This window comes from Oncorhynchus kisutch, linkage group LG10 (genome assembly GCF_002021735.2).
Source record: "Oncorhynchus kisutch isolate 150728-3 linkage group LG10, Okis_V2, whole genome shotgun sequence".
Lineage (NCBI taxonomy): Eukaryota > Metazoa > Chordata > Actinopteri > Salmoniformes > Salmonidae > Oncorhynchus > Oncorhynchus kisutch.
Window position 1 is genome coordinate 28,459,831 of NC_034183.2, and position 25,849 is coordinate 28,485,679.

Consider the following 25,849-nt stretch of genomic DNA (forward strand, 5'->3'; position numbering starts at 1 on the left):
TTACAAATAAAACACGGAACCTTATTTGCGTAAGTATTCAGACCCTTTGCTAGTAGACTCCAAATTGAGCTCAGGTGCATCCTGTCTAAATAAGGTCCTACAGTTGACAGTGCATGTCAGAGCAGAAACCAAGCCATGAGGTCTAATTCATTGTCCGTAGATCTCCAAGACATGATTGTCAGATCTGGGGAAGGGTACCAAAACATGTCTGCAGCATTGAAGGTCCAAAAGAACCCAGTGGCCTCCATCGTTCTTAAATGGAAGAAGTTTGGAACCACCAAGACTCTTCCTAGAGCTGGCCGCCCGGCCTAACTGAGCAATCGGGGGAGAAGGGCCTTGGTCAGGGAAGAGCTCCAGAGTTCCTCTATGGAGATGGTTGTTCTTCTGGAAGGTTCTCCCATCTCTGCAGCACTCCACCAATCAGACATTTATGGTAGAGTGGCCAGACGGAAGCCACTCTTCAGTAAAAGGCACATGACCACTCGCTTGGAGATTGCCAACGCTTGAATCTGGAGGAAACCTTGCAGCACCCCTACGGTGAAGCGTGGTGGCTGAGATTTCTGTGAGGATGTTTTTCAGCAGCAGGGACTGGGAGACTAGTCAGATGAGCGGAGAAAAGAACCTGCTCCAAAGTGCTCAGGACCCTAGACTGGGGCGGTTCACCTTCCAACAGGAGAATGACCCTAAGAACACAGTCAAGACAACGCAGGAGTGACTTTGGGACAAGTCCGAATGTCCCTGATCCGATCAAACATATCTGGAGAGACCTGAAAATAGCTGTGTAGCGACGCTCCCCATCCAATCTGACAGAGCTTGAGAGGATCTGCGAAGAAGTATGGGAGAAACTCCCTAAATACAGGTTTGAGAAGACTCAAGGCTGTAATCTTTGCCAAAGGTTCTTCAATAAAGTACTGATTTAAAGGGTCTGAATACTTATGTTTACAAACATTTCTTAAAAACGGTTTTTGCTTTGTCATTATGGGGTATTGTGTGTAGATTGAGGACAACCAACAATGAAATCCATTTTACAATAAGGTTGTAACCTAACAAAATGTGGAAAAAGTCAAGGGGTCTGAATACTTTCCGAATGCACTGCATGTAGATCTTACATAGTGGCTTTAACCAGGGTTTTATTTGGGATTATTCAGGCTTCAATCTGTTCAAGACCTTTTTTGAGAACGTCAACCTGTGTGACCATCGCTTGAAACGCCAGGGGACTCAACTGGTGAGTCAGTACACGCACGCACAGTCTTGTTTTACTAACATTGTGGGGGCACAATTGATTCCCATTCAAAATCCTATTTTCCCTAACCCTTACCCTAAGATTAACCCCAAAACTTAATCCTAACCCTAATTCTAGAAATAGTATTTTTCCTTATGAGGATCGCCAAAATGGCCCCAGTTGGTTGCATTTGTTTTGGTTCCCATAAGTATAGTTATATTTGTCTACACACCGCCCTTTTTAGGTCATTACACAAAATTAGTGCCTTATGCGTCCATTTGATATTTTAATTCGAAATTGTGCTCCAATATAGAATTTTAAAAGCCTGTTATATTCAGATAAGTGCCCTTTTTAATATAGACCACAATTCAATAAATCTGGCTTTGAATGTGTATAAAGTGTTTTGTAGTGGAAAACTGAGTTGGTCGAGCATAACACATCAACTTTGTTAACCATATATAGACAGGCTAGAAATTTTACAACCGTATTTTTCTTTGTGAAGCTTGCATTCAATTGACTGTTGCACAAAACAAGCTTCCATTCCTTCTGTCATAAAATAATGTATGGATTTTAAGATGAAATCATCAGACCTGTTATGGTCAAATCTGACTTTATTTGGCACTTAAAGGTATATTGCCACTTTTGGGGCGACCCGACAAAATTGACATAGAAATTTGAGATAAAGATCTGTCAGAAGTTTCATTTTAGCTTTTTTTTTCAAACTTTCGGTTGTGTACACCAGCTTCAAACAGCTGAAAATGCAGTATTTTGGTTATGGAAAATATATTTTTTAGATGGTACAATGAATCTCTACACTATACTTGCTTGTTTTGTCACTAACTGAAATTAAGCAAACTACTAGAATTTTAGAACCCAGGAAATGGCAGAGCGATATCTGCATTGTGCACCTTTTTAATAGGCATTAATGATACTTACTATAGTCCAGGTATACCCAAACTGGGAATACGTGCAATGCCGTCGGGGGTACGCCAAATAAAAATGTGATTCACATTATACATTTTTTTTTCTCATTTTCAAACAGTACATTTATGTTCCAATGGGACTATACATTTGGGTGAGTTTTTTTTCTCTCGCCTGAGTAGCCTCGTTTCACTGGCAAAAATAAAATGAAACCATCTAGTGTTCAGCGAAGTAATACAATGTCAAATAATTAACATCCAATCACATTAACTGTTACTCTCTCGCAGGAAACCTTCACTCTTGCGCAGACATTTAGAAACAAAACATGACAATTAGAAAAATAAAGCCACAGGAGTTTTTTGAGCGAGAATAAAGACGACTTTCGAGTAGTAAGACATGTATAAAAGCAACAGATACCATTAATAAGACGGGCTAGAAGTGTCTTATATGGTGAGCTACCGAGTGGCTAGGACAGGCAAGCCCCATACTATTGTGGAGGACTTAATTCTTCCTGCTCCCGCGGATATGGCTAGGACAATCCTGGGGGAAAAGGACCAAAACTATACAGACACTATCTCCATCAAACAACATTGTTTCACGACTCATCAGTGATGTGGCAGGAGATGTTTTGAAACAATTACTGCTTTGCATACAAGCCAGTGAATAATTATATGATTTACAGCTGGATGAGTCAACAGACGTGTGTAACGTGTGCTGGGAGTCGGGAAGCAAGTTCAGGGAGTGAGTGTTTTTAATAAATAAATAATACAAAACAAGAAACGAGAACAACGCACATACATGAAACTGAAACAATGACTGCTGGGGAAGGAACCAAAGGGAGTGACATTTTTAGGGCAGGTAATCAAGGAGTGGATGGAGTCCAGGTCAGTGTCATAATGCAATGATGCACTTAACGATGGTGACATGTGTGTGCCATAACGAGCAGCCCGGTGACCTATAGGCTGCACACGTGACAATGTGGCGGGCCTGGCCCAGCTACTGGTATATGTCCATTATGTTTATGGGGGGTCAATTAAGGAAGACATCCTCTTCTGGAAACCAGGACAACAGGAGAGGATATTTTTTAAAGTACTGGACAGCTTTGTGACATAAAATGGACTTTGGTGGTCAAGATGTGTTGTATCTGTACTGATGGCGCAAAAGCCATGACAGGAAGACATAGTGGAGCGGTAACGCGCGTGCAAGCATTTTCTCCCGACACCACTTGGGTACACTGCAGCATCCACCAAGAGGCTCTTGCTGCCAAGGGAATGCCTGACAGCTTGAAAGATGTTTTGGACACTACAGTGAAAATGGTTAGCTTTGTTAAAGCAAGTCCCCTGCACTCGTGTATTTTCTGCACTATAGTCTATTTGTTTCTATTGTAAAAAAACATTTATGTTGAACATGTATGTGCTCTATATAACAATGTTAAAGTTAGGCGAAATCTATTTTCTTCACCAAGTTACACATCTCAAAAGGCACTGACATGGTGAAACGACCCCTTTTTTATTAAATAATTTGATTCATGATATGTCTAGACAGTCGTTCATCTCCATATCAGTATTGAGACATATTTTCAGAGCTGGAAAGTAATTTATGGACTCCAACAATCTGACCAGTTTCTGTCAATTTATTCAGCATATGAGGCTAACACTATCCTGACCGTTAGGATTAATGCACCTGTGGGACCTAAACACCCCAACCCTTTTATAATTTCGGTCCTGTGTGTGTAGTGTGTGGAGCGGCTGGACCTGTCTGGGATGGACTTTATCTGGCGCATCGCCATGGAAACGCCTGACGAAGAGATCGCTAACGAGGCCATCCAACTCATCATCACCTACAGCTACACCAACCTCAACCCAAAGATGAAAAAGGTGTGTGTGTGTGTAGGGTTTGATGAAGGATTACTTGAGAAAGGTAATCAGTTACTGATTAGCAATTACATGACAGTAAAAGTAATTAGTAATATTATCCATTGGAATGAGTAACGCATTCTGAATACTTTTGGATTACTTGGTTAGCCAGCATCTGCCACATCAGTTTATGCTGCAGACTGATGAGTGACCTCTCTGCCCACCTATCTCCCCTCTTGCCCACCCAGCTCACCAGCATCTTTGGGCAATTGCTGGCTCAGATGCCTGTTGCATCTTCTTGATGAAATGGCACAACTGCTAAAAAGTCTGCTTCACTGTCAAGTTGCAGGGAAAGCAGACCCAACTCTTGTTCTTTGATGGTGCAGTTCTAGGCCTACTGCACCCAGCCACCAAGCAGATAGTGCTCAGTAAAAGAGGAAATGAGCGTTTGAATGTCTGGCCAACCTTTAACAGAACAGTCTGGAACCATAAAGTAGACATATGTAACGGATCCAAGAGATCTGATTATTTCATGAGTTGGATGATCAATTGTGCAAATATTCTGAAATTGGACTATTCTCAGTTTGCAAAAACACATAGATCTGTGTGCCAATGCTGACAGGTATATTTCAGTGTAGTTTCACTTGAAACTAGAGGGTTAGCTGTGCAAGCAGCGGATTTGTCGTGTGTGTCATCCCAGGGCTTAGGAAGTGAACAAACAGGATGGAGCTGTGTTAACTAATCTAAAGTGTCCCTTTGACAGAAAGATCCTGATAAAATGGGGGATCATTTAGTTCTCGGTAAAGCGGGGGTCTGATGTTTTCTGGTTTAAAGAAAGTTTCTGTAGAGACAACCAAGGAAAGTAATTTGGCAGTTTTGGAGATTTTAAATAGATTCAAACAGAAAGGAGAAGTATCCATTTCCACTAAAAGGTGACTTTACACTCAGCACAACTCTCAGAAACCTGCAATTTCTATTGCAGCAAACATCTTGAAATTAGATGAAGTAATAAGTTGTTTTTAAGAATATAACTAATTTGATTACGCCATATTTATTTTAAGCAATCTGTGCTGATAGTTACTTCATTTTTGTAATCCGATTACATAATCCCTGTTACATGCAGTCCGTTAGTACCCAAACCTGTGTGTGTGTGTGTGTGTGTGTGTGTGGGGGGGGGGGGGGGGGGGGGGGGGGGTGTTATGGTTACCATCTCTGCTATTGACTCTGAAATCAAATTTTATTTGTCACATACACATGGTTAGCAGATGTTACTGCAAGTGTAGCGAAATGCTTGTGCGTCTAGTTCCGACCGTGCAGTAATATCTAACAATTAATCTAACCTAACAATTTCACAACTGCCTTATACACACACAAGTGTAAAGGAATGAATAAGAATATGTACATAACATGTATGAATGAGTGATGGCCGAACGGCATAGGCAAGATGCGGTAGATGGTATAGAGTACAGTATATATACTGAGATGAGTAATGTAGGGTATGTAAACATTATATAAACTGGCATAGTTTAAAGTGGCTAGTGATACATTTACTACATCAATTTTTCCATTATTAAAGTGGCTAGAGATTTGTCGTCAGTATGTTTAGCAGCAGCCACTCAATGTTAGTGATGGCTATTTAACATTCTGATGGCCTTGAGATAGAAGCTGTTTTTCAGTCTCTCGGGTCCCCGCTGTGTGTGTCTGTAGGATTCTGTGTCTTTACACAAGAAGTTCATTGCTGATTGTTACAAACGACTGGAGGCAGCCAGTTCAGCTCTAGGAGGCCCCACGTTGACTCATGCTGTTACCAGGGCAACCAAGATGCTGACGGCCACCGCCATGCCAACTGTTGCTACGTCGGTCCAATCACCTTCCAGGTCCACCAAACTGGTTATCATTGAGAGGCTGCTGCTATTGGCTGAGCGTTACGTCATCACTATCGAGGTAAGACCTCACACTGACCAAAATATGTAACACGGCATTTATCATTTTTGTTTAAACGTTAGACTACTTTCTCCTATATGTCGTTATAAACATTTCAATTTGGGGGGTGAGAGCGTGACATGGAAAGATAGAAAAATGACTGTGTGTGTGTAGGATCTGTACTCTGTGCCTCGTACCATTCTACCTCACGGAGCGTCGTTCAACGGCCACCCTGTCTCTCTACACGTCACCTATGAGTCCACCAAAGACACCTTCACCCTGGAGGCCCACAGTAATGAAACTGTAGGCAGCATCCGATGGAAGATCGCCGAGCACCTCAGCTGTCCAGTTGACAATGTCCAAATCTTTGCCAATGACAGCGTGGTGAGTGTGTGTGTGTGTTATTTGTGTGTCTTGTTGACTGAACAGTGTGTGTGACAGCGTAGTAAGCCAAAGGATGGAAGTGTGTGACTGTGTATCATATGTATCTGTGTGTTTTGTGTAACTCTCCCTCTTGCTCTGTAGTTGACTATGAACCGGGACCAGAAGCTGCTGTCCCAGCTGGGGTTCAGTGATGAGCAGTCTCTGACAGTGAAGAGCTCTGGCACAGGGACACCCTCAGGTGGCAGCTCTGAATCCTCCGCCTCCGCCTCCTCCTCCAGCTCTGCGGTCTTCAACTCAGCCTACGCTATGGAACAGGTAAACCACACACAATCACACACACACAATCACTCACTGACATGTGTATACGAACACATTGAGTTCATGTTTGTCTCTGATTATGTGCTATCGGTGTGTTTGTAGGAGAAGTCCCTTCCAGGTGTTGTCATGGCATTGGTGTGCAACGTGTTTGAGATGCTCTACCAGCTGGCCAACCTGGACGAACCCCGGTGAGTTGTGCACGAACACACACAGATCATTCAAGGACCTGGACCTGAATGTATGACGTTCTGTGTGTGTGTTCCAGGACAACCCTGCGTGTGCGTAAGCTGCTGCTGCTGATCCCAACAGACCCAGAGGTTCAGGATGCTCTAGATAACTTTGTTCCCAAAGAGTCCAGTGTATGGAGTCACCAGGTACATTTACATTAACTAGTTCTATAGCTACTAACCCTTCAGTACTATCATAATCTAACCCTGTACTAGCAACCATCAGGCCCGGTGGGTTAGTTTGTGTTTGGGTTGAAATGATGAGGACAGTTAAACCCCTCTGACCAGAGCCAGGGTGATAACATGTATGTGTTTCCTGTGTGTGTCTGCTGTAGAAGACGCTGTTCACCCTGGGTCAGGGGTCAGGCTCTCGGTCTCCGTCTCTGGGTTCTAAGCAGCAGCACCAGCCCAGTGCTGCCTCCATCTTGGAATCACTCTTCAGATCCTCTGCTCCCGGGATGTCCACCTTCAGAGTCCTCTACAACCTGGAGGTGCGCGCACACACACACTCCTGTACACACACACATATTTGTGCACGGACACACTTCACACACTTCGTTCTGTGACCTCTTTCTTCTCCTTTCTCAAGGTGTTGAGTTCTAAGTTGATGCCGACCTCAGATGATGAGATGGCTAAGACCAGTGTCAAGTCTTTCTGTGAGAACTTCCTGAAAGCTGGAGGTCTCAGTTTGGTGGTGAACGTGATGCAGCGAGACTCTATTCCCTCTGAGGTGGACTATGAGACCAGACAGGGAGTCTACTCCATCTGCCTACAACTGGCCAGGTACACACACACACACAGTGGCGGTTCTAGCTTGTATAGCTCCCTGGGTGAACCCCCACCCACCATTCTGCACTAACTCTCATTTTTATTCAGACATTCGGAACGACACAAATAAATAATCATAACATTTTAAAACTATATAAAATATATACAAAAATAACTCATACATATAAATAACAGACAAATAGAAACAAATTTGTGTTGATTTGGCACTCAAGCATCAATACATTACCCATTCCCCAACACTGTCAATCAAGAGTCAAGACTACATTACCCATCCCCCAACACTGTCAACCAAGAGTCAAGACTACATTACCCATCCCCCAACACTGTCAACCAAGAGTCAAGACTAAACCAGTTCACCTTGGTGGTGTGCAGACTGGTTTTATATTATTCTTAATGATTTTGCACAAACCAGAAAAAAATGCAACAATATGTCTGTGAAACTATATATTCACAGTATTATGAATGAATTGTAGTTTATCTGGTAGCATTTCGTAGTGTGACTGAGTTGTACTAATTGCATTAATACTGTACAAAGTTAGAGGTGCGCTATTTGATAGATTCCCCCTACCTCGGGCTTCCAGTGGGGAGACCTCTGGTCAACCTACTCCCGCCCCCCTCCCCATCTCATACTTCTGAGTGGGAGACCTTCCCAGGCAACTAGATTCAGGGCGCCCACTCCGACAAGGTTAATTGACCTTCAGTCCCACACGGTGACATGATATCATTGACGTGACGTGCAAATGATCGATAGAAAAACGATCGCGCAAATGTCACCATTCAGATTTTTTTTTTGTGGGCGCCTGTCCATGTCGCCTAGAACGAAACCCACCACTGCGCACACACACGTTTAGATACGTTGTTAGAGAGGTTGAATGTGATTGGATCTTTCTTTCCCCTGCAGGTTCCTTTTGGTTGGCCAGAGTATGCCGTCGTTGCTGGATGATGATGTCATCCGAGAGGGCGACACGCTGTCTAGTCGGCCGTTCCGTAATGCGGGGCGACCGGGGAGGCAGCTGTCGCTGTGTGGAACGCCAGAGAAGAGCTCCTATAGACAGATGTCTCTGTCTGAACGCTCCTCCATCAGAGTAGAGGAAATCATCCCTGCTGCACGCGTAGCTATACAGGTACACACACACTAATGCATACCTAACACAAACATGCAACTAATACACACACATCTTACACACACCTCTAACCATGTCTCTTCTCCATAGACGATGGAGGTGGGGGACTTCACCTCGACGTTGGCGTGCTTCATGCGTCTGACATGGGCAGCAGCCGCTGGCCGATTGGACCTCGTCGGCAGTCCGCAGCCAATCAGACCTGAGCACAGCTCGCTCCTCCCACTTGGGGTCCGCACCCGTGTCAGCAGCACTGGTGAGACACACACATACAAGGCACTGGTGGAATATATTGACACACATTTAACAACATACACATCAGCCTGAATTGTGAGCAATGAAATGGATTGTCTGTTACGCTCTTCTCATTCTTTGGCCTTATACTGAGGCTTTCTCTCTCTCTCTCCTCTCTCTTTTTACTTCTCTCTCTCGACAGGAAGTAACTGCAGCTCCAGCAGTGAGGGTGAAGCGCCACCCACAGCTCTGCATGCTGGGATATGCGTGAAGCAGCAGAGTGTTTCTATTAAAGACTGCATCATCGCTAGAGAGGCCCTGTCACTACTGGTCACCTGTCTACAGCTACGAACACAGCAGCTAGGTAACACACACACACACACACCCTGTCTCTACAGGTCACCTGTCTACAGCTATGGACACAGCAGCTAGGTAACACACACACACCTGTCTCTACTGGTCTCCTGTCTACGGCTACGAACACTGCAGCTAGGTAACACACACTGACATTTTCAAAACCTGACCCAGTCTGTAATACCTATATGTTTCAAGCAGACCACCATAGTCCCTGTGCCCAAGAACACCAAGATAACATGTCTAAATTACTATCGCCCTGTAGCACTCACATCTGTAGCCATGAAATGCTTTGAAAGGCTGGTCATTGGCTCATATCAATACTATCATCCCAGAAACCCTAGACCCACTCCAATTCACATACCGCCCCAATAGATCCACAGATGACGCAGTCTCTATTGCACTCCACACTGGCCTTTCCCACCTGGACAAAAGGAACACCTATGTGAGAGATGTTAATTGACTACAGCTCAGCGTTCAACACCATAGTGCCCTCCAAGCTCATCACTAAGTTAAGCTCCCTGGGACTGAACACCTCCCTCTTCATCTGGATCCGGGACTTACTGATGAGCCGCACCCGGGTGATGAGGGTAGGCAACAAAACATCTGCCATGCTGACCCTCACCGTGGGTGCCCCTCGGGTGCGTGGTTAGTCCCCTCCTGTACTCCCTGTTCACCCACGACTGCGTTGCCACGTACTACTTCAACACCATCATTAAGTTTGCTGACGGCACGACAATGGTTGGCCTGATCATTGACGACGATGAGACAGCCTGTAGGGAGGAGGTCAGAGACCTGGCAGTGTGGTGCCAGGACAACAACCTCTCCCTCAACGTCAGCAAGACAAAGGAGCTGATCGTGGACTACAGGAAACGGAGGGCTGAGCACACCCCCATTCACATTGACGGGGCTGTAGTTTGAGGGGTCGAGAGCATCAAGTTCCTCGGTGTCCACATCACTAAGGATCTATCATGATCCACACACACCAACACAGTCGTGAAGAGGGCACGACAATGCCTCTTCCCCCTCAGGAGGCTGAAAAGATTTGGCATGGGCCCTCAGATCCTCAAAAAGTTATACAGCTCAGAATTGAGAGCATCTTGACTGGCGGCATCACTGCTTGGTATGGCAACTGCTTGGCATCTGACCGCAAGCCCCTACAGAGGGTAGTGCGTACGGCCCAGTACATCACTGGGACCAAGCTCTCTGCCATTTAGGACCTGTATACCAGACGGTGTCAAAGGAAGGCCCTAAAAATGGTCACTTACTCCAGCCACACAAGTCATAAACTGTTCTCTCTACAGCACGGCAAGCAGTACCGATGCACCAAGTCTGGCACCAACAGAACCCTGAACAGCTTCTACCCCCAAGCCATAAGACCGCTAAATAGTTAGTTAAATAGTCCAGGTAGCTATTTAACTATCTGCATTGACCCTTTCTGCACTAACTTTCTTTTGTCTCATCACACACACTACTGTTTATTATCTGTGACTTTATTCCTAGTTGTATGTACATATCTACCTCAATTACCTCGTACCCCTGCACACCGCCTCGGTATTGGTACCCCGTGTATAGAGCCAAGTTATCGCTGCTCATTGTGTATTTATTATTATGTGTTTTACCTGTCTATTATTTCTCTATTTTCTTTCTCTGCATTGTTGGGAAGGGCCCGTAAGTAAGCATTTCACTGTTAGTCTACACCTGTTGTTTACCAAGCATGTGATGAATACAATGTGGCCTTGATTTGACACACAGACACTGTTTTGTAAAGACAGAATGCTAACAGTGTGTGTGTCTCTCTCCAGGCTCATTCTACATCCTCCCCTGTGTCAGCGACTTCATCATCGACATCCTGCTAGGATCAGCCAGTGGAGAGGTACCTAGGATGTGTGTTGATGTGTGAGACTGAGTGTGTGTGTGTGTTCTAACCCGTGTCTCTGTCAGATCCGGCGTGTGGCATGTGACCAGCTGTACACTCTGAGCCAATCCGACAGCTCTGCGTTCCCTGAGATCGTCAAACCCAACGTGTTCCTGCTCCGAGTCGTCCTCGCCTCCCAGCTGCCTCTCTGGAGCCCCACGTCTGTCATGAGAGGAGTCAACCAGAGGTACACACACGTATTGTTGTCATTGCTACTGGGAGGCAGTAGTAAGTTATCTTAAACACCAGATGGGTCCAAATTATCCGTGAGAGATGATAGATGGACTAACATGCTGACCACACCGCTTGCAATGATTTGAATAATAAATCAGGCGCTAAAATAGAACCAAGTTCTATTTGTGACGCTTCATGCGCTGCAAGTCCCGCCTCTCCCATCTCCTCATTGGTTTTTAGGAGCATAGACCCACGAGGGTGATTGAAAGATGAACTGAGGTCCACACTCCAGTCGGGGGTGGTAATGCACCTAAAGTTGGTTGCCAAACGCCATATAACGTCCAAAGAAGAAGACTGACGGCGGAATGATTACTAGAAACAAACTCGGTTTACGCTTTTATCTGTGGATTAATTGTCGGGGGACCTTGTGCATTTCAGGTAAAACAACCCAAAGTTTATATCCCAGGAAAAATATGCTGGCAACGTCAATCTAGCTAGCTAAACTACCATGAATGTTTAATGCTTTTCAACCTGTCCCCAAATTAATATAGTTGGTTCAGAGTTTGTTTCAACCTGCGTGTCCTGATCGTGTCTGGACAAAATCAACATGCACGCAGATGCCTGCGTGCGCCCAGTCTAGTCAGCATGTAACTGGAAAATGTATAAAAGCTGATGTAAAGCGTCATATACCTGTAGCTAGTTGTAAGTGTATATGGATGTATAGCGCCACGGCCTGTTTTGTTCTGTCTGTTGTGTAATATTGTTCTGTCTGTCCAGGTTGCTGTCACAGTGTACTGAGTACTTTGACCTGCGATGTCAACTACTGGATGACTTGACCAGTAAGTTTACACACACAGACACACACACCAACGGTTTTCCAACACTCATTGACACATGATGAATGCGCCTGTCCCACTCCAGGTTCGGAGATGGAGGTGTTGTCAGTGAGTGCGGTGGCCATGTTGGAAGATGAAATCAGCTGGTTGGATAACTTTGAGCCCAGCTGGAGCTCTGAGATGGAGACCAGTGAGGCTGACAACATCCTGCAGGCTGGACACCTCCGCCTCATCAAAACACTACTGTCACTCTGTGGCACAGAGAAGGAACAACTGGGTGAGAACACACACTTTCATATGCTGTGCCTTCGGAAAGTATTCAGACCCCTTGAATTTTTCCACATTTTGTTATGTTACAACCTTATTCTAAAATGTATTAAATGGTTTTCCCCCTCATCAGTTTTCATGAATTTTTGCAAAGGTCATTTTTATTTTTTATTTTTATGATAACATTTACGTAGGTATTCAGACCCTTTACTCAGCACTTTGTTGAAGCACCTTTGACAGCGATTACAGCCTCAAGTCTTCTTGGGTATGACGCTACAAGCTTGGCACACCTGTATTTGGGGAGTTTCTCCCATTCTCTGCAGATCCTCTCAAGCTCTCAGGTTGGATGGGGGGCGTCACTGCACAGCAATTTTCAGGACTCTCCAGAGATTTTCGATGGCTTCATGTCCGGGATCTGTCTAGGCCACTCAAGGACATTCAGAGACTTGTTCCGAAGCTGCTCCTCCGTGGTCTTGGCTTTGTGCTTGAGGTCGTTGTCCTGTTGGAAGGTGAACCTTTGCCCCAGTCTGTCAAGGATCTCTCTGTACTCTGCTTCACTGTAGGGATGGTGCCAGGTTTCCTCCAGACGTGATGCTTAGCATTCAGGCCAAAGAGTTCAATCTTGGTTTCAGAGAGAATCTTGTTTCTCATGGTCTGAAAGTCCTTTAGGTGCCTTTTGGCAAAGTCCAACCAGGCTGTCATGTGCCTTTTACTGAAGAGTGGCTTCCGTCTGGCCACTCTACCATAAAGGCCTGATTGGTGGAGTGCTGCAGAGATGGGAGAACCTTCCAGAAGGACAACCATCTCCATTGACGAACTCTGTCAGAGTGACCATCGGGTTCTTGGTCACCTCCCTGACCAAGACCCTTCTCCCCCGATTGCTTAGTTTGGCCGGCCGGCCAGCTGTAGGAAGAGTCTCTTGGTGGTTCCAAACTTCATCCGTTTAAGAATGATGGAGGCCTTTCCAAATCAAAATGTGGAAAAGGTCAAGGGGTCTGAATACTTTCCCAATGCACTGTACATATACACCATCAGAACACAGAGTACACACACACACACACACACACCAGAACACAGCCTGCCATACATACACACATATCGTTCAGATCCTTAAAAGGTTATATTTTCCGAATGCTTTGCTGTGGTAGGGAGACTGTCCAGCACCAAGCACAATTGCAAGTTACACTGAACAAAAATATAAACCACATATAAAGTGTTGGTCCCGTGGTTCATAAGATTAAATAAATGATCCCAGAAATGTTCTTTAGGCACAAAATGCTTATTTCTCTCAAATTTTGGGCAAAAATGTGTTTTAGGCACAAAATGCTTATTTCTCTAAAATTTTGGGCAAAAATGTGTTTATCTCCCTGTTAGTGAGCATTTCTCCTTTGTCAAGATAATCTATCCACCTGAGAGGGGTGGCATATCAAGAAGCTGATTTAAACAGGATGATCATTCCACAGGTGTACCTTGTGCTAGGGACAATAAAAGGCCACTCTAAAACAGGCAGTTTTGTGTGTCACAGCACAATGTCACAGACGTCTCAAGTTTTGAGGGAGTGTATAATTAGCATAAATGTCTAATGTTCATTTCTCTACCATAAGCCGCATCCAATGTTGTTTTAGAGAATTTGGCAGTACGTCCAACCGGCCTCACAACCGCAGACTCACGTGGATGGCATTGTGTTGGCGAGTGGATTGCTGATGTCAACATTGTGAACCGAGTGCCCCATGATGGGGGTGCGGTTATTGTATGGGCAGGCATAAGCCACAGACAACAAACACAATGCATCTTATCGATGGCAATTTGAATGACGAGATCCTGAGGCCCATTGTCGTGCCTGTCATTGGTCGCCATAACCTCATATTTCAGCATGATAATGGACAACCCCATGTCGCAAGGTTATGTACACTTCCTCGAAGCTCACCAGACATGTCACCCATTCACCATGTTTGGGATACTTTGGATTGACGTGTACAACGGTGTATTCCAGTTCCCGCCATGTCCAGCAACTTTGCACAGCCATTGAAGAGGAGTGGGACAACATTCCACAGGCCTGATCAACTCTATGCGAAGGAGATGTGTTGCACTGCATGAGACAAATGGTCACACCAGATACTGACTAGTTTTCTGATCCACACCCCTACCTTTTTTTTCTCAAGGTATCTGTGACCAACCGATGCATATCTGTTTTCCCAGTCATGTGAAATCCATAGATTTGGGCCTTATGATTTTTTTTAAATTGACTGATGTCCTTATATGAACTGTAACTGTATAATCCTAGACATTTTTGCATGTTGCATTACAAGACAGTCCAGGCAGTTCGGGTTTCAAAGTCGCTAAATAGACGACTTTCACATTTATAGCATGTGTGTGTTTTCTCCACAGGTCACTCTCTGATCCAGCAGCTGTTAGATGACTTCCTCTTCCGAGCATCGCGCATCATCCTGAACACGTCTAACCCCGCCTCCAGCTCCCCCCCCAGCCACGACTTCTTCCCCAAGTGCAGTACGGCCAGCAGCAGACTGGCAGCCTACGAGGTGCTGGTGATGCTAGCAGACAGCTCTGTGGCCAACCTACAGCTCATCACCAGAGAGCTGCTGTCCATGCACCACCAGTCAGACCCTTCGCTCAGCAAGGAGTTTGACGTGAGTCTCACACACATTTTTGCTCTCATGCGAGCGCACACACACAGATGGGTGTAACGGTTTGGTGTGTTTTGTGTTCACGTTTCACAATGTTCCTGACGTTGTCTGTTGTGACTGGATTGTTATGTTGGGCCTCAAGTTTTCCGCTCTGATGCTGAGTTTGTGGGAGGTGGGAGTTTACCAGTTATGAAGTCGTAAATACCAGTTGGATGCATTCATGTGATTTTTAACTCTGTTTGAGAAACGATTTGGCTAATGGCCAACACGCTGCGTCAACCATAAACTAAAAGAACAGCTATCATGCTTGCAAACAATTTATAGGGTTCAATAACCACATAAATAGATTGCTTTTTTAAAAATAAATAATGTTTTGTTGCATTTAACTGCCGAAAATGCTGTTGTACATTTCCTTAGTAGGTGACGTCAGAGGTCAGCATGTGGGAGAAGTGGGTTCTCAGGATGATGGACTAGTTTCCCACTAGTAATTATGAGTCGTATATGTCGTATATGGTAAATTCCCACTTCCATCTCGGTTCTGAACGCACCGTGACACTGCCTCCTTCAGTGCCAGATGGGTACTTGTGACTCATAAAGGGGGCATGTCTGGAGCATGATACATCTCTTTCTGGGGTAATGTGAAGTTCGTAATGTTGGCTCGAGTACTTTCACGAGGTGCTGAAGAAAGAGAACTATTCTCAACCACAGAGAATAGCCTACCTATCGCTCTTGTAAGTTATTTGGCTCTGTCACAATCAGCTGCCAAGGGCTGCTTGAATGCAGAGGGGAGATGTGTTGTTTCCGTCTTGCTCCGGTATACTGGGGTGATGTCGGCGTAAATGTGTCAACCACATTTGAGGCGTTGTCCATCGTCGTTGTAATCTACTGGGAAGCCAAAATGTTCCCAAACGGGAGATTTAAACGATGGTGGTGGGGAATGTCCATTCCTGGTTTATCGACCCCAGGACAGTTTGAAATGCGGCAATTAAGATTTGAATTTGGATTACAATGTGCGCATAGGCTCTAGTTGTGTTAACGGAATCGCTTGAAATATCTTTTCAGCTCAGATTTACTGGAGACATTGGCCTACCATGCAGCGTAGGCACAGCCTATAGGCCTAGTGTTTTCTGTTTTTTACTTATTAGTTCGGGTTCACAGTGCGGAACAAACGGTTCGGTATGAATACGTGTACCGTTACTACCCTGGTGTGCGCGTGCCCACACACAGCAAACACATGTGAATGGAGAAATGCTTGATTGAACTGAAGCGTTTACAGGTATGTAATGTTTCTACCTTCAGTGTCTAACTCTCTTCTCCTATTCCCTCCCTCCGTGCCCCTCTCCCAGTTCCTCCCGCCGGTGGACAGTCGCTCTGTGTCGGGGTTCGTAGGGTTAAAGAACGGTGGAGCCACCTGCTATATGAATGCTGTGTTCCAGCAGCTGTACATGCAGCCTGGCCTGGCTGAGGCCTTTCTGTCTATAGAGGACGACACGGAGCAGCCAGACGAGAGTGTTTTCTGTCAGGTCCAGTCTCTGTTCGGACACCTGATGGAGAGCAAGCTGCAGTACTACGTCCCTGAGAACTTCTGGAAGGTATCCGAACATGCGCAGACGCGGACACACACACTCATTCAAGTACACTATACAGTACATACTCTACTAACTACCCGCGTTTCCTTTGAAAATAATGAATGTTTTTGTTTCTGTAGATCTTTAAGATGTGGAATAAGGAGCTGTATGTACGAGAGCAACAGGATGCCTATGAGTTCTTCACTTCACTGGTGGACCAGTTGGACGAGCACCTTAAGGTTTCACACACTCCACTATTCACTTATCTACTTATCACACATATTTGTACTATAATGTGACACACACCTTTTTATTATTGACATATTGAGATGTCTGTTTTGTTCTTTAGAAAATCGGCCGTGAGCAGATCTTTAAGAACACTTTCCAGGGAATCTTCTCTGATCAGAAGATCTGCAAAGACTGTCCTCACCGGTAAGCTCACACATGCGTGTATACACACACACACACACACAGCCATCACTTTTAAACCCCTAACTATAACCTCTGACCCCTGATCATAGATATGAGCGAGAGGAGACGTTTATGGCGCTGAACCTAGGTGTGACTTCGTGTCAGAGTCTTGAGATCTCACTGGACCAGTTCGTCAGGGGGGAGGTGCTGGAAGGAACCAACGCCTACTATTGCGAGAAGTGCAAGGAGAAGGTGTGTGTGTGTGTTAATGTATGCATAAGGAGGATGTGTATTAATGTGTGTGTAAACAGGATGTTTATTAAGTCGATGTCCAGTGTTAGTGTACATGTACGTTAACTTGGTGTGTGTATCTCTCCAGCGTACCACAGTGAAGCGGACCTGCATAAAGTCCCTGCCCAGTGTTCTCTGTATCCATCTGATGCGCTTCGGATTCGACTGGGAGAGCGGACGCTCCATCAAATACGACGAGCAGATCAGGTTTCCCTGGGTGCTGAACATGGAGCCCTACACAGTGTCTGGCATGGCTCGTCAGGATGGGGGGGCGGAGGGGGGAGAGGGCCGGGGGGAGGCAGGTGGCTCACCCAGGAAGAAGGTCACTATCTCTGAGAACTACGAGCTGGTAGGAGTCGTAGTCCACAGCGGACAGGCACACGCTGGACATTACTACTCCTTCATAAAGGACCGACGGTGAGAGACTAACACTTAAGTGTTATAAACAAATATCCTATTTTTAAGACAAGGAAATTACATTGATCATAAATAGTCATCTTACCATTCTGCTCTCCTCTCCTGTAGGGGAAGTGCTAGAGGAAGGTGGTATAAGTTTAATGACAATGTGGTCGAGGAGTTTGACATGAACGACGAGACACTGGAATATGAGTGCTTTGGAGGAGAGTACCGGCCTAAAGTCTATGATCAGTGTAAGTCCTATTTAACAGGTAGACGTAAATGGAACATTCGTAGCGCTAACATTTTTGGGGTCCCTCTGGGTAGTGTCCTTGGTCCCCTTTTTTTTCAGTTCCTTCTGTACATTAATGGCAAACTCATAAAATATCCAACCCAACATCACTTTGTTTGTGTGTTTAGCTAACCCCTACCCGGATGTGCGGCGGCGGTATTGGAACGCCTACATGTTGTTCTACCAGAGGATCAGTGACCAGAACTCTCCTGTTCTCCCTAAGAAGAGCAGAGTCAGCGTCATGAGGCAAGAGGCAGAAGACCTCACGCTGTGAGTCTCTCTCTCTCACACACACACACACACACACACACACACCTCATGCACACACCTCATGCACACACACACACACACAACTCACACTGTAACCCTCTCTCTTTCATGTAGTTCGGCGCCCTCTAGCCCAGACGTCAGTCCCCAGTCGTCCCCTCGCCCTGCCAGGGCCAACAATGACCGTCTCTCTGTCCTGACCCGTCTCGTACGGAAGGGAGAGAAGAAAGGACTGTTTGTGGAGAAAATGCCTGCTAGGATCTACCAGGTAACTACACTGGACTGGTTCGGTGGACCACATTTTGTAATCAGTCACCTTCCCTGAGACCTGAGGACTTTAAAAAAGCACCCTGTGTTAATGCCTAGGCTTTAGCTCAGTTCGCTAATCAAATGTTATTGGTCACATACACATATTTAGCAGATGTTATTGCGGGTGTAGCGAAATGCTTTTGTTCCTAGCTCCAACAGTGCAGTATAACACTGTCTTGTGGCGCACAGACAAACTCCTCTCCCCTTCCCCCTCCATTTCTGTCTGTCTGTCTGTCTGTCTGTCTCTCTCTCGGTGTCTCTCTCTCTCTCTGTGTTTATCTGTCTATAGATGGTGAGAGATGAGAACCTGAAGTTTATGAAGAACAGAGATGTGTACAACAGCGACTACTTCAACTTCACTCTGTCACTGGCCTCCGTCAACGCGGTATGTGTTTGTGTGTGTAAAATAAACAGAGACGTGTCTGCATAATTCAAAGTTATGCCTGACTCTTTTAAAACTGTTCTTATAAGGTGTGTGTGTGTGTGGTGTGTGCGTGTTGCAGACAAAGCTGAAGCACCCAGCCTATCAGGCCATGGCCAGAGTCAGTCTCCAGCTAGCAGTCCACTTCCTGTTCCACACCTACCTCCACACCAAGAAGAAGCTGCGGGTGGACACAGAGGAGTGGATGACTACGGTGGAGGTGCTGCTGTCTAAAAGCAGTGAAGCCTGTCACTGGATGGCTCAGTACCTGGTGGGACCTGAGGGACGAGAGATCACCAAGTCAGTACTGCTAAAATACTAATATTCTACTACTTAGAGCTTTTGTGGTGACCTTATTACCGCCACACCAGCAGTCATGAGTTATGACCGCAGTCAAATTCCATGTGACCATTGAGTCACGGTAATCTCCTCTTATGCACTCTGGACATGTTGGTAGTACCCAGCTCCCTAACGACCATCAGGTCATAATGGCCTGGTACTCGGGGCTCTATTGTCCCTCTAACCACTCTGACATCAATGCACATGAAATCAGAAATCACATCAAACACTTATCAAAATAGTATCATGCTTTTAAAACTCACCATTAGGCAAAAAATATTTACCTCACTGTGATGGCAATTTGAAGAAAGAAGTTCAACAACAGGTCGAAACTGAGTGGAAAACGTGGTCATTTCAAAGCCAAACGCAGTGAAATGGACAGCCGTTTCTAAGGTGATGATTCAGTCAGTGTTTAAGACGTTGCATGTAGAACCTTCATTCACTTTAATTCACAACTAAAATTGCCAAAACCGACATCTAGAGTATAAGACCAGTTTCAAATGATCACTTTTATGCTCAACGAAACCACTTGCTCCGGATATATTTTTTTCAATTATATTATTCTAACAAAAAAAATCTGATTTATAAAATCTGATATACAATAATAGGACTTACACTGTCACTGGCATATCTTTTCTGCTAAATGAACTAGCCTACAGCCTTTGGCATGGCGCATAGCCAAATAGCATACATTAGGCCGATTCCTATTCTGTTCTTATGAAATATATTTTCTTCATATCATAATGTTTATTTTAGGCCAGACTAAAATTAATAATGGATTTATCGTGATGGTGTATATTAAATAGGTTTATTCAACTTTTTTTAATGTAGATGTTCCAAAGGTGCGCATCGCCAAGTGGTAAGGGTAGGTAACAACACATCTGCCACGCTGATCCTCAACATGGGGGCCCCTCGGGTGCGTGCTCAGTCCCTTCCTGTACTCCCTGTTCACCCATGACTGCATGGCCAAGCACAACTCCTAACACCAAGTTTTCCGATGACACAACAGTGGTAGGCTTGATCACCGACAACGATGAGAAAGCCTATAGGGAGGTGGTCAGAGATGCCAGGATAACATCTCCCTCAACATGATCAAGACAAAGGAGATCATCGTGGACTACAGGAAAATAAGGGCAGAGCACGCCCCCATTCTCATCGACGGGGCTGTAGTGGAGCAGGTTGAGCGCTTCCAAGTTCCTTGGTGTCGACATCACCAACGAACTATCATGGTCCAAACACAAGACAGTTGTGCAGAGTGCATGACAATGCTTATGGCACCTCAGGATATTGAAAAGATTCAGCATGGGTCCTCAGATCCTCAAAAGTTCTACAGCTGAACCATCGAGAGCATCCGACTGGTTGCATCACCACCTGGTATGGAAACTGCTCGGCCTCCGACCGCAAGGTACTACAGAGGGTAGTGCATACGGCCCAGTACATCACTGGGGCCAAGCTTCCTGCCATCCAGGTCCTGCCATCCAGGACCTCTATACCAGGCGGTGTCAGAGGAAGGCCCTAAAAATTGTCAAAGACTCCAGCCATCCTAGTCATAGACTGTTTTCTCTGCTACCGCACGGCAAGCAGTACCGGAGCGCCAAGTCTAGGTCCAAACGGCATAACAGTTTCTACCCCCACGCTATAAGACTCCTGAACAACTAATCAAATTGCTACCTGGACTATTAGCATTGATCCCCTCCCCATTTTTACACTACTGCTACTCTGTTTATTAACTATACATAGTCACTTTACCTCTACCTACATATTACCTCAATTTCTTTGACTAACCTGTGCCCCTGCACATTGACTCTGTACCGGTGTATATAGCCTCGCTACTGTTATTCTATTGTTGCTCTTTAATTATTTATTTATTTTTGGTCCACACCATTTGTATTCGGTGCATGTGACAAATAAAATGATTTAATTTGTATGTGTAGAGACCTGAAGTTGCCAAATATATATTTGTTAATTAATGGCAAATTGCCAGCTGACAATTTCAAGACCGCCACAGCCTTTATACTAACGACTAACTACTCCTCCCAGCTGCCTACTGCACTGAGGCTAGGTAACACGGTCACCACCGATAAATCCATGATAATCAAACATTTCAATAAGCATTTCTCTATGGCTGGCCATGCTTTCCTCCTGGCTACCCTGACCAATGGCTCCTCCCACCCGCAGCTACTTGCCCAAGCCTCCCCATCTTCTCTTTCACCCAAATCCAGATAGCAGATGTTCTGAAAGAGCTACAAAACCTGAACCCGTACAAATCAGCTGGGCTAGACAATCCAGACCCTCTCTTTCTAAAACTATCCACCGCCATTGTTGCAACCCCTATTACCAGTCTGTTCAACCTCTTTCGTATTGTCCGAGATCGCTAAAGATTGGAAAGCTGCCGCGGTCATCCCCCTCTTCAAAGGGGGTGACACTCTAGACCCAAACTGTTATAGACCTATAGCCATCCTGCCCTGCCTTTCTAAAGTCTTCGAAAGCCAAGTTAATAAACAGATCACTGACCATTCCATTCTGAATCCCACCGTACCTTCTCCGCTGTGTAATCCGGTACCATGCTCAAGGTACTAAACAATATCATAACCGCCGTCGATAACAGACAGTACTGTACAGCCGTCTACATCGACCTGGCCAAGGCTTTCGACTTTGTAAATCACCGTATTCTTATCGGCAGACTCAGTAGCCTTTGTTTCTCAAATGTCTGCCTCGCCTGGTTCACTAACTACTTCTCAGAGTTCAGTGTGTCCAATCGGAGGGCCTGTTGTCCGGACCTCTGGCAGTCTCTATGGGGGTTCCACAGGGTTCAATTCTCGGGCCGACTCTTTTCTCTGTATATATCAATGATGTCGCTCTTGCTGCGGGTGATTCCCTTATCCACTTCTACGCAGACGACACCATTCTGTATACGTCTGGCCCTTCTTTGGACACTGTTAACTAACCTCCAAACGAGCTTCAATGCCATACAACACTCCTTCCGTGGCCTCCAACTGCTCTTTAATGCTAGTACAACCAAATGCATGCTTTTCAACCATTCGCTACCCACCCGCCCGCCCGACTAGCATCACTACCCTGGACGGTTCTGACCTAGAATATGTTGACAACTATAAATACCTAGGTGTCTGGCTAGACTGTAAACTCTCCTTCCAGACTCATATTAAACATCTCCAATCCAAAATCAAATCTGAAATCGGCTTTCTATTTCGCAACAAAGCCACCTTCACTCACGCCGCCAAACTTACCCTAGTAAAACTGACTATCCTACCGGTCCTTGACTTCGGTGATGTCATCTACAAAATAGCTTCCAATACTCTACTCAGCAAACTGGATGCAGTCTATCACAGTGCCATCCGTTTTGTTACCAAAGCCCCTTATTCCACCCACCACTGCAACCTGTATGCTCTCGTCGTCTGGCCCTCGCTACATATCTCTGTGTTGTTCTTTCTGTCACTGCTTTGCTTTATCTTGGCCAGGTCGCAGTTGTAAATGAGAACTTGTTCTCAACTAGCTTACCTGGTTAAATAAAGGTGAAATCATTTATTATTATTTTTTATACTATAATACTACTACTCTACACAGAACCACTGTAGTACTACTACTTATATCTTACATTTCTACTCATCAATCTAACTGATCTTCTCTTTCTCTCCTCCCTCCTTCCAGAGTGTGTCTGTTGGAGTGTGGGGTGAGGGAGGTGAGGGTCGTAGTGGCAGCCATCTTAGAGAAGACCTTAGAGAGTGCGCTCCACTTCGCTGACTCTGGATTGGACAGCCTGACCGACGCGCTCCTCTCCCTATTGGACAAAGACGTTCCTGAGAACGTCAAAAACTGCAACCAATACTTCAGCCTCTTCAGCAACTTTGCTCAGAGAGGCTCTGGTCCGTGCCATTTGTTGTTGAAACACTCAGCGTATCGTAGGATGCTCATCTTTCTCCTCGGACCCAACAGACAGAACAACCAGGTACTCATAGCACACACTCAATTCCTACTCCGCTGCAGTGAAATGCATATGACAGGATATTATTGTTGATGGTTCTGGAAGTTAATTACCTTTTTTCCCACTCTCTCGCTCCCTGTTCCTGTGATTCCTTCTCCCACTCTAGAATCGGAGGTGGAGTCCAGCCCAGGCCAGAGAGTTCCTGCACCTCCACTCCACTCTGGCCCTGATGACTCTCCACTCAGACCTCAACACACAGCACACACATGGTAACACAAACGCACACGCCTTACCGCAGTTAGAATGGTTCCATAATACGCTGATGTGTGTTTCTCAGATCAAGGTGTGTGTAAGCTGATTGTGAGCAGTATCCCTGCCTCCTCCCGCCTTCTCCCCCTCAACGCTGACATCATGGCCTCGCTCTTCAGCCCCGAGGGACAGCCTTACCTGCTAGAGGTAACATACACACACACACTGAGGAGTATTTCTGGCTGTAATAAAGCCCTATTGTGGGGGAAAACTCATTCTGATTGGCTTGGACCAGCTCTCCAGTGGGTGTCCTCCCAGGCCCACCCATGGAGGCGCCTCTGCCCAGTCATGTGAAATCCATAGATTAAGGCCTAATGAATTTATTTCAATTGACTTATTTCCTTTATATGAACAGTAACTCAGTAAAATCGTTGCAATTGTAATATTTTTGTTCGGTGTATATGGAAGAGGCAGTTATTCTTTTTTAAACGTTTTTTTTTGTTTGTCTGTTTGTCTGTAGGTGATGTTTGCGGTGCGGGAGTTGTCAGGCCCTCTGACTGTGCTGATAGAGATGGTGACGTACTGCTCCTTCTGTAACGAACCCTTCTCCCTCGGAGTACTACAGCTGCTCAAGGTAAGAACTACAACTGCCAGTTGTGAACAAATCCATTTCCACAGAGGACTCCAAATCCCAGCACAAAACACATCATTACTCTTCTCATCTGTGTGTGTACGTTTATGTATATAGACCCAGTTGGAGACCGCTCCACCCCATGAGTTGAAGAACGTGTTCCAGCTGCTGCAAGAGCTGCTGGTGAGTGACCGCTGTCAATCAAACCTGTCTGTGCATTAGGGTTGGGCGATTTAACAGAAAATAATTTGTTTGGGATGGGGAATCCATGCCCCGACGAGGCAGTGTAATACACACGGTGTAACGTGTGTTCTCAGGTGGTAGAGGACCCTCTCCAGACCCAGAGACTGAAGTACGCCTTTGAGTCAGAGAAAGGCCTGCTAGGTAGGCTACCTTCCACTGGAAGTGTGTGCAGGGCGTGTGTATTTGTAAGGCGTGTGGAGAGCGTGTGTATTTGTAAGGCGTGTGGAGAGCTTGTGTAAGGCGTGTGGAGAGCGTGTGTATTTGTAAGGCGTGTGGAGAGCATGTGTATTTGTAAGGCGTGTGCAGAGCGTGTGTATTTGTAAGGCGTGTGCATTTGTAAGGCGTGTGGAGAGCGTGTGTAAGGTGTGTGGAGAGCGGGTGCAGAGCGTGCGTATTTGTAAGGTGTGTGGAGAGTGTGTGTGTAAGGCGTGTGCAGAGCGTTTGCATTTGTAAGGCGTGTGGAGAGCGTGTGTAAGGTGTGTGGAGAGCGGGTGCAGAGCGTGCGTATTTGTAAGGTGTGTGGAGAGTGTGTGTGTAAGGCGTGTGCAGAGCGTTTGTATTTGTAAGGCGTGTGGAGAGCGTGTGTAAGGTGTGTGTGTGACACTCTTCTCTTGTTTGCAGCGTTGATGCACCAGAGTAACAACGTGGACAGCAGCCGCTGCTACCAGTGTGTCAAGTTCCTGGTTACCCTGGCACAGAAGTGAGTTCCTCCAGAGACCAGGAAATATGTTCCTGTCGCCACCCTTTTGTCTCAGGCTGAAAATATTGAATGGAAGTAGATTTGAACGTTGCAGCAAGTACATTAAAGTAACAAAGAAAATTTGGTTCAGTTAAAACCTCTCATTTCATACTTCCTGATTTCACATCAAGTGTCTGTCTCTTTCTCCAGGTGTGCTCCTGCTAAGGACTATTTTAAAGATCTGTCTGGTCACTGGAGCTGGGCAGTGCAGTGGCTGCAGAAAAAGGCAAGCATCAAGCACACACAAGTTCAGGTGTGTGTGTGTAGAGTATGGGTTAGTGTTACAGTGTGTGTTTCTCTGTCAGATGTCAGAACACTACTGGACTCCTCAGAGCAACGTGTCCAATGAGACGTCCACAGCCAAAACGTTCCAGCGCACCATCTCAGCCCAGGACACGCTGGCCTACGCCACAGCGCTGCTCAACGAGAAGGAGCCATCTGGCAGCAGCAACGGCTCTGACGGCAGCCCAGCCAACGAGAACGCAGACCGCAGCCTCCGACAGGTACAGCTTGACAGAGGTAGCAAGTATGAAGAGCTCAGTAGCGGTTCTAGAATAGAGC

At 45.7% G+C, this 25,849-nt stretch overlaps 1 protein-coding gene across 3 annotated transcripts in view; it reads left to right on the plus strand.

Moving 5' to 3' along the window:
• The window catches only part of usp24 (ubiquitin specific peptidase 24), a 49,753-nt gene that overhangs the window by 21,585 nt on the left and 2,319 nt on the right, over nucleotides 1–25,849 (plus strand). For all 3 annotated transcript variants that reach the window (XM_031833442.1, XM_031833443.1, XM_031833445.1), the window contains 36 exons: nucleotides 1,149–1,225; nucleotides 3,880–4,020; nucleotides 5,707–5,943; nucleotides 6,097–6,306; nucleotides 6,448–6,621; nucleotides 6,727–6,812; nucleotides 6,890–6,998; nucleotides 7,187–7,342; nucleotides 7,441–7,634; nucleotides 8,542–8,764; nucleotides 8,855–9,017; nucleotides 9,198–9,359; nucleotides 11,155–11,225; nucleotides 11,294–11,454; nucleotides 12,219–12,280; nucleotides 12,363–12,554; nucleotides 14,933–15,192; nucleotides 16,536–16,781; nucleotides 16,898–16,996; nucleotides 17,107–17,189; nucleotides 17,279–17,420; nucleotides 17,548–17,876; nucleotides 17,985–18,109; nucleotides 18,276–18,417; nucleotides 18,532–18,682; nucleotides 19,013–19,108; nucleotides 19,227–19,444; nucleotides 23,153–23,450; nucleotides 23,593–23,695; nucleotides 23,764–23,882; nucleotides 24,196–24,309; nucleotides 24,424–24,489; nucleotides 24,624–24,690; nucleotides 25,171–25,249; nucleotides 25,439–25,514; nucleotides 25,594–25,791. In XM_031833442.1, coding sequence (XP_031689302.1) covers nucleotides 1,149–1,225; nucleotides 3,880–4,020; nucleotides 5,707–5,943; nucleotides 6,097–6,306; nucleotides 6,448–6,621; nucleotides 6,727–6,812; nucleotides 6,890–6,998; nucleotides 7,187–7,342; nucleotides 7,441–7,634; nucleotides 8,542–8,764; nucleotides 8,855–9,017; nucleotides 9,198–9,359; nucleotides 11,155–11,225; nucleotides 11,294–11,454; nucleotides 12,219–12,280; nucleotides 12,363–12,554; nucleotides 14,933–15,192; nucleotides 16,536–16,781; nucleotides 16,898–16,996; nucleotides 17,107–17,189; nucleotides 17,279–17,420; nucleotides 17,548–17,876; nucleotides 17,985–18,109; nucleotides 18,276–18,417; nucleotides 18,532–18,682; nucleotides 19,013–19,108; nucleotides 19,227–19,444; nucleotides 23,153–23,450; nucleotides 23,593–23,695; nucleotides 23,764–23,882; nucleotides 24,196–24,309; nucleotides 24,424–24,489; nucleotides 24,624–24,690; nucleotides 25,171–25,249; nucleotides 25,439–25,514; nucleotides 25,594–25,791 — 5,429 coding nt within the window. The remainder of the gene's footprint in view (nucleotides 1–1,148; nucleotides 1,226–3,879; nucleotides 4,021–5,706; nucleotides 5,944–6,096; nucleotides 6,307–6,447; nucleotides 6,622–6,726; nucleotides 6,813–6,889; nucleotides 6,999–7,186; nucleotides 7,343–7,440; nucleotides 7,635–8,541; nucleotides 8,765–8,854; nucleotides 9,018–9,197; nucleotides 9,360–11,154; nucleotides 11,226–11,293; nucleotides 11,455–12,218; nucleotides 12,281–12,362; nucleotides 12,555–14,932; nucleotides 15,193–16,535; nucleotides 16,782–16,897; nucleotides 16,997–17,106; nucleotides 17,190–17,278; nucleotides 17,421–17,547; nucleotides 17,877–17,984; nucleotides 18,110–18,275; nucleotides 18,418–18,531; nucleotides 18,683–19,012; nucleotides 19,109–19,226; nucleotides 19,445–23,152; nucleotides 23,451–23,592; nucleotides 23,696–23,763; nucleotides 23,883–24,195; nucleotides 24,310–24,423; nucleotides 24,490–24,623; nucleotides 24,691–25,170; nucleotides 25,250–25,438; nucleotides 25,515–25,593; nucleotides 25,792–25,849) is intronic.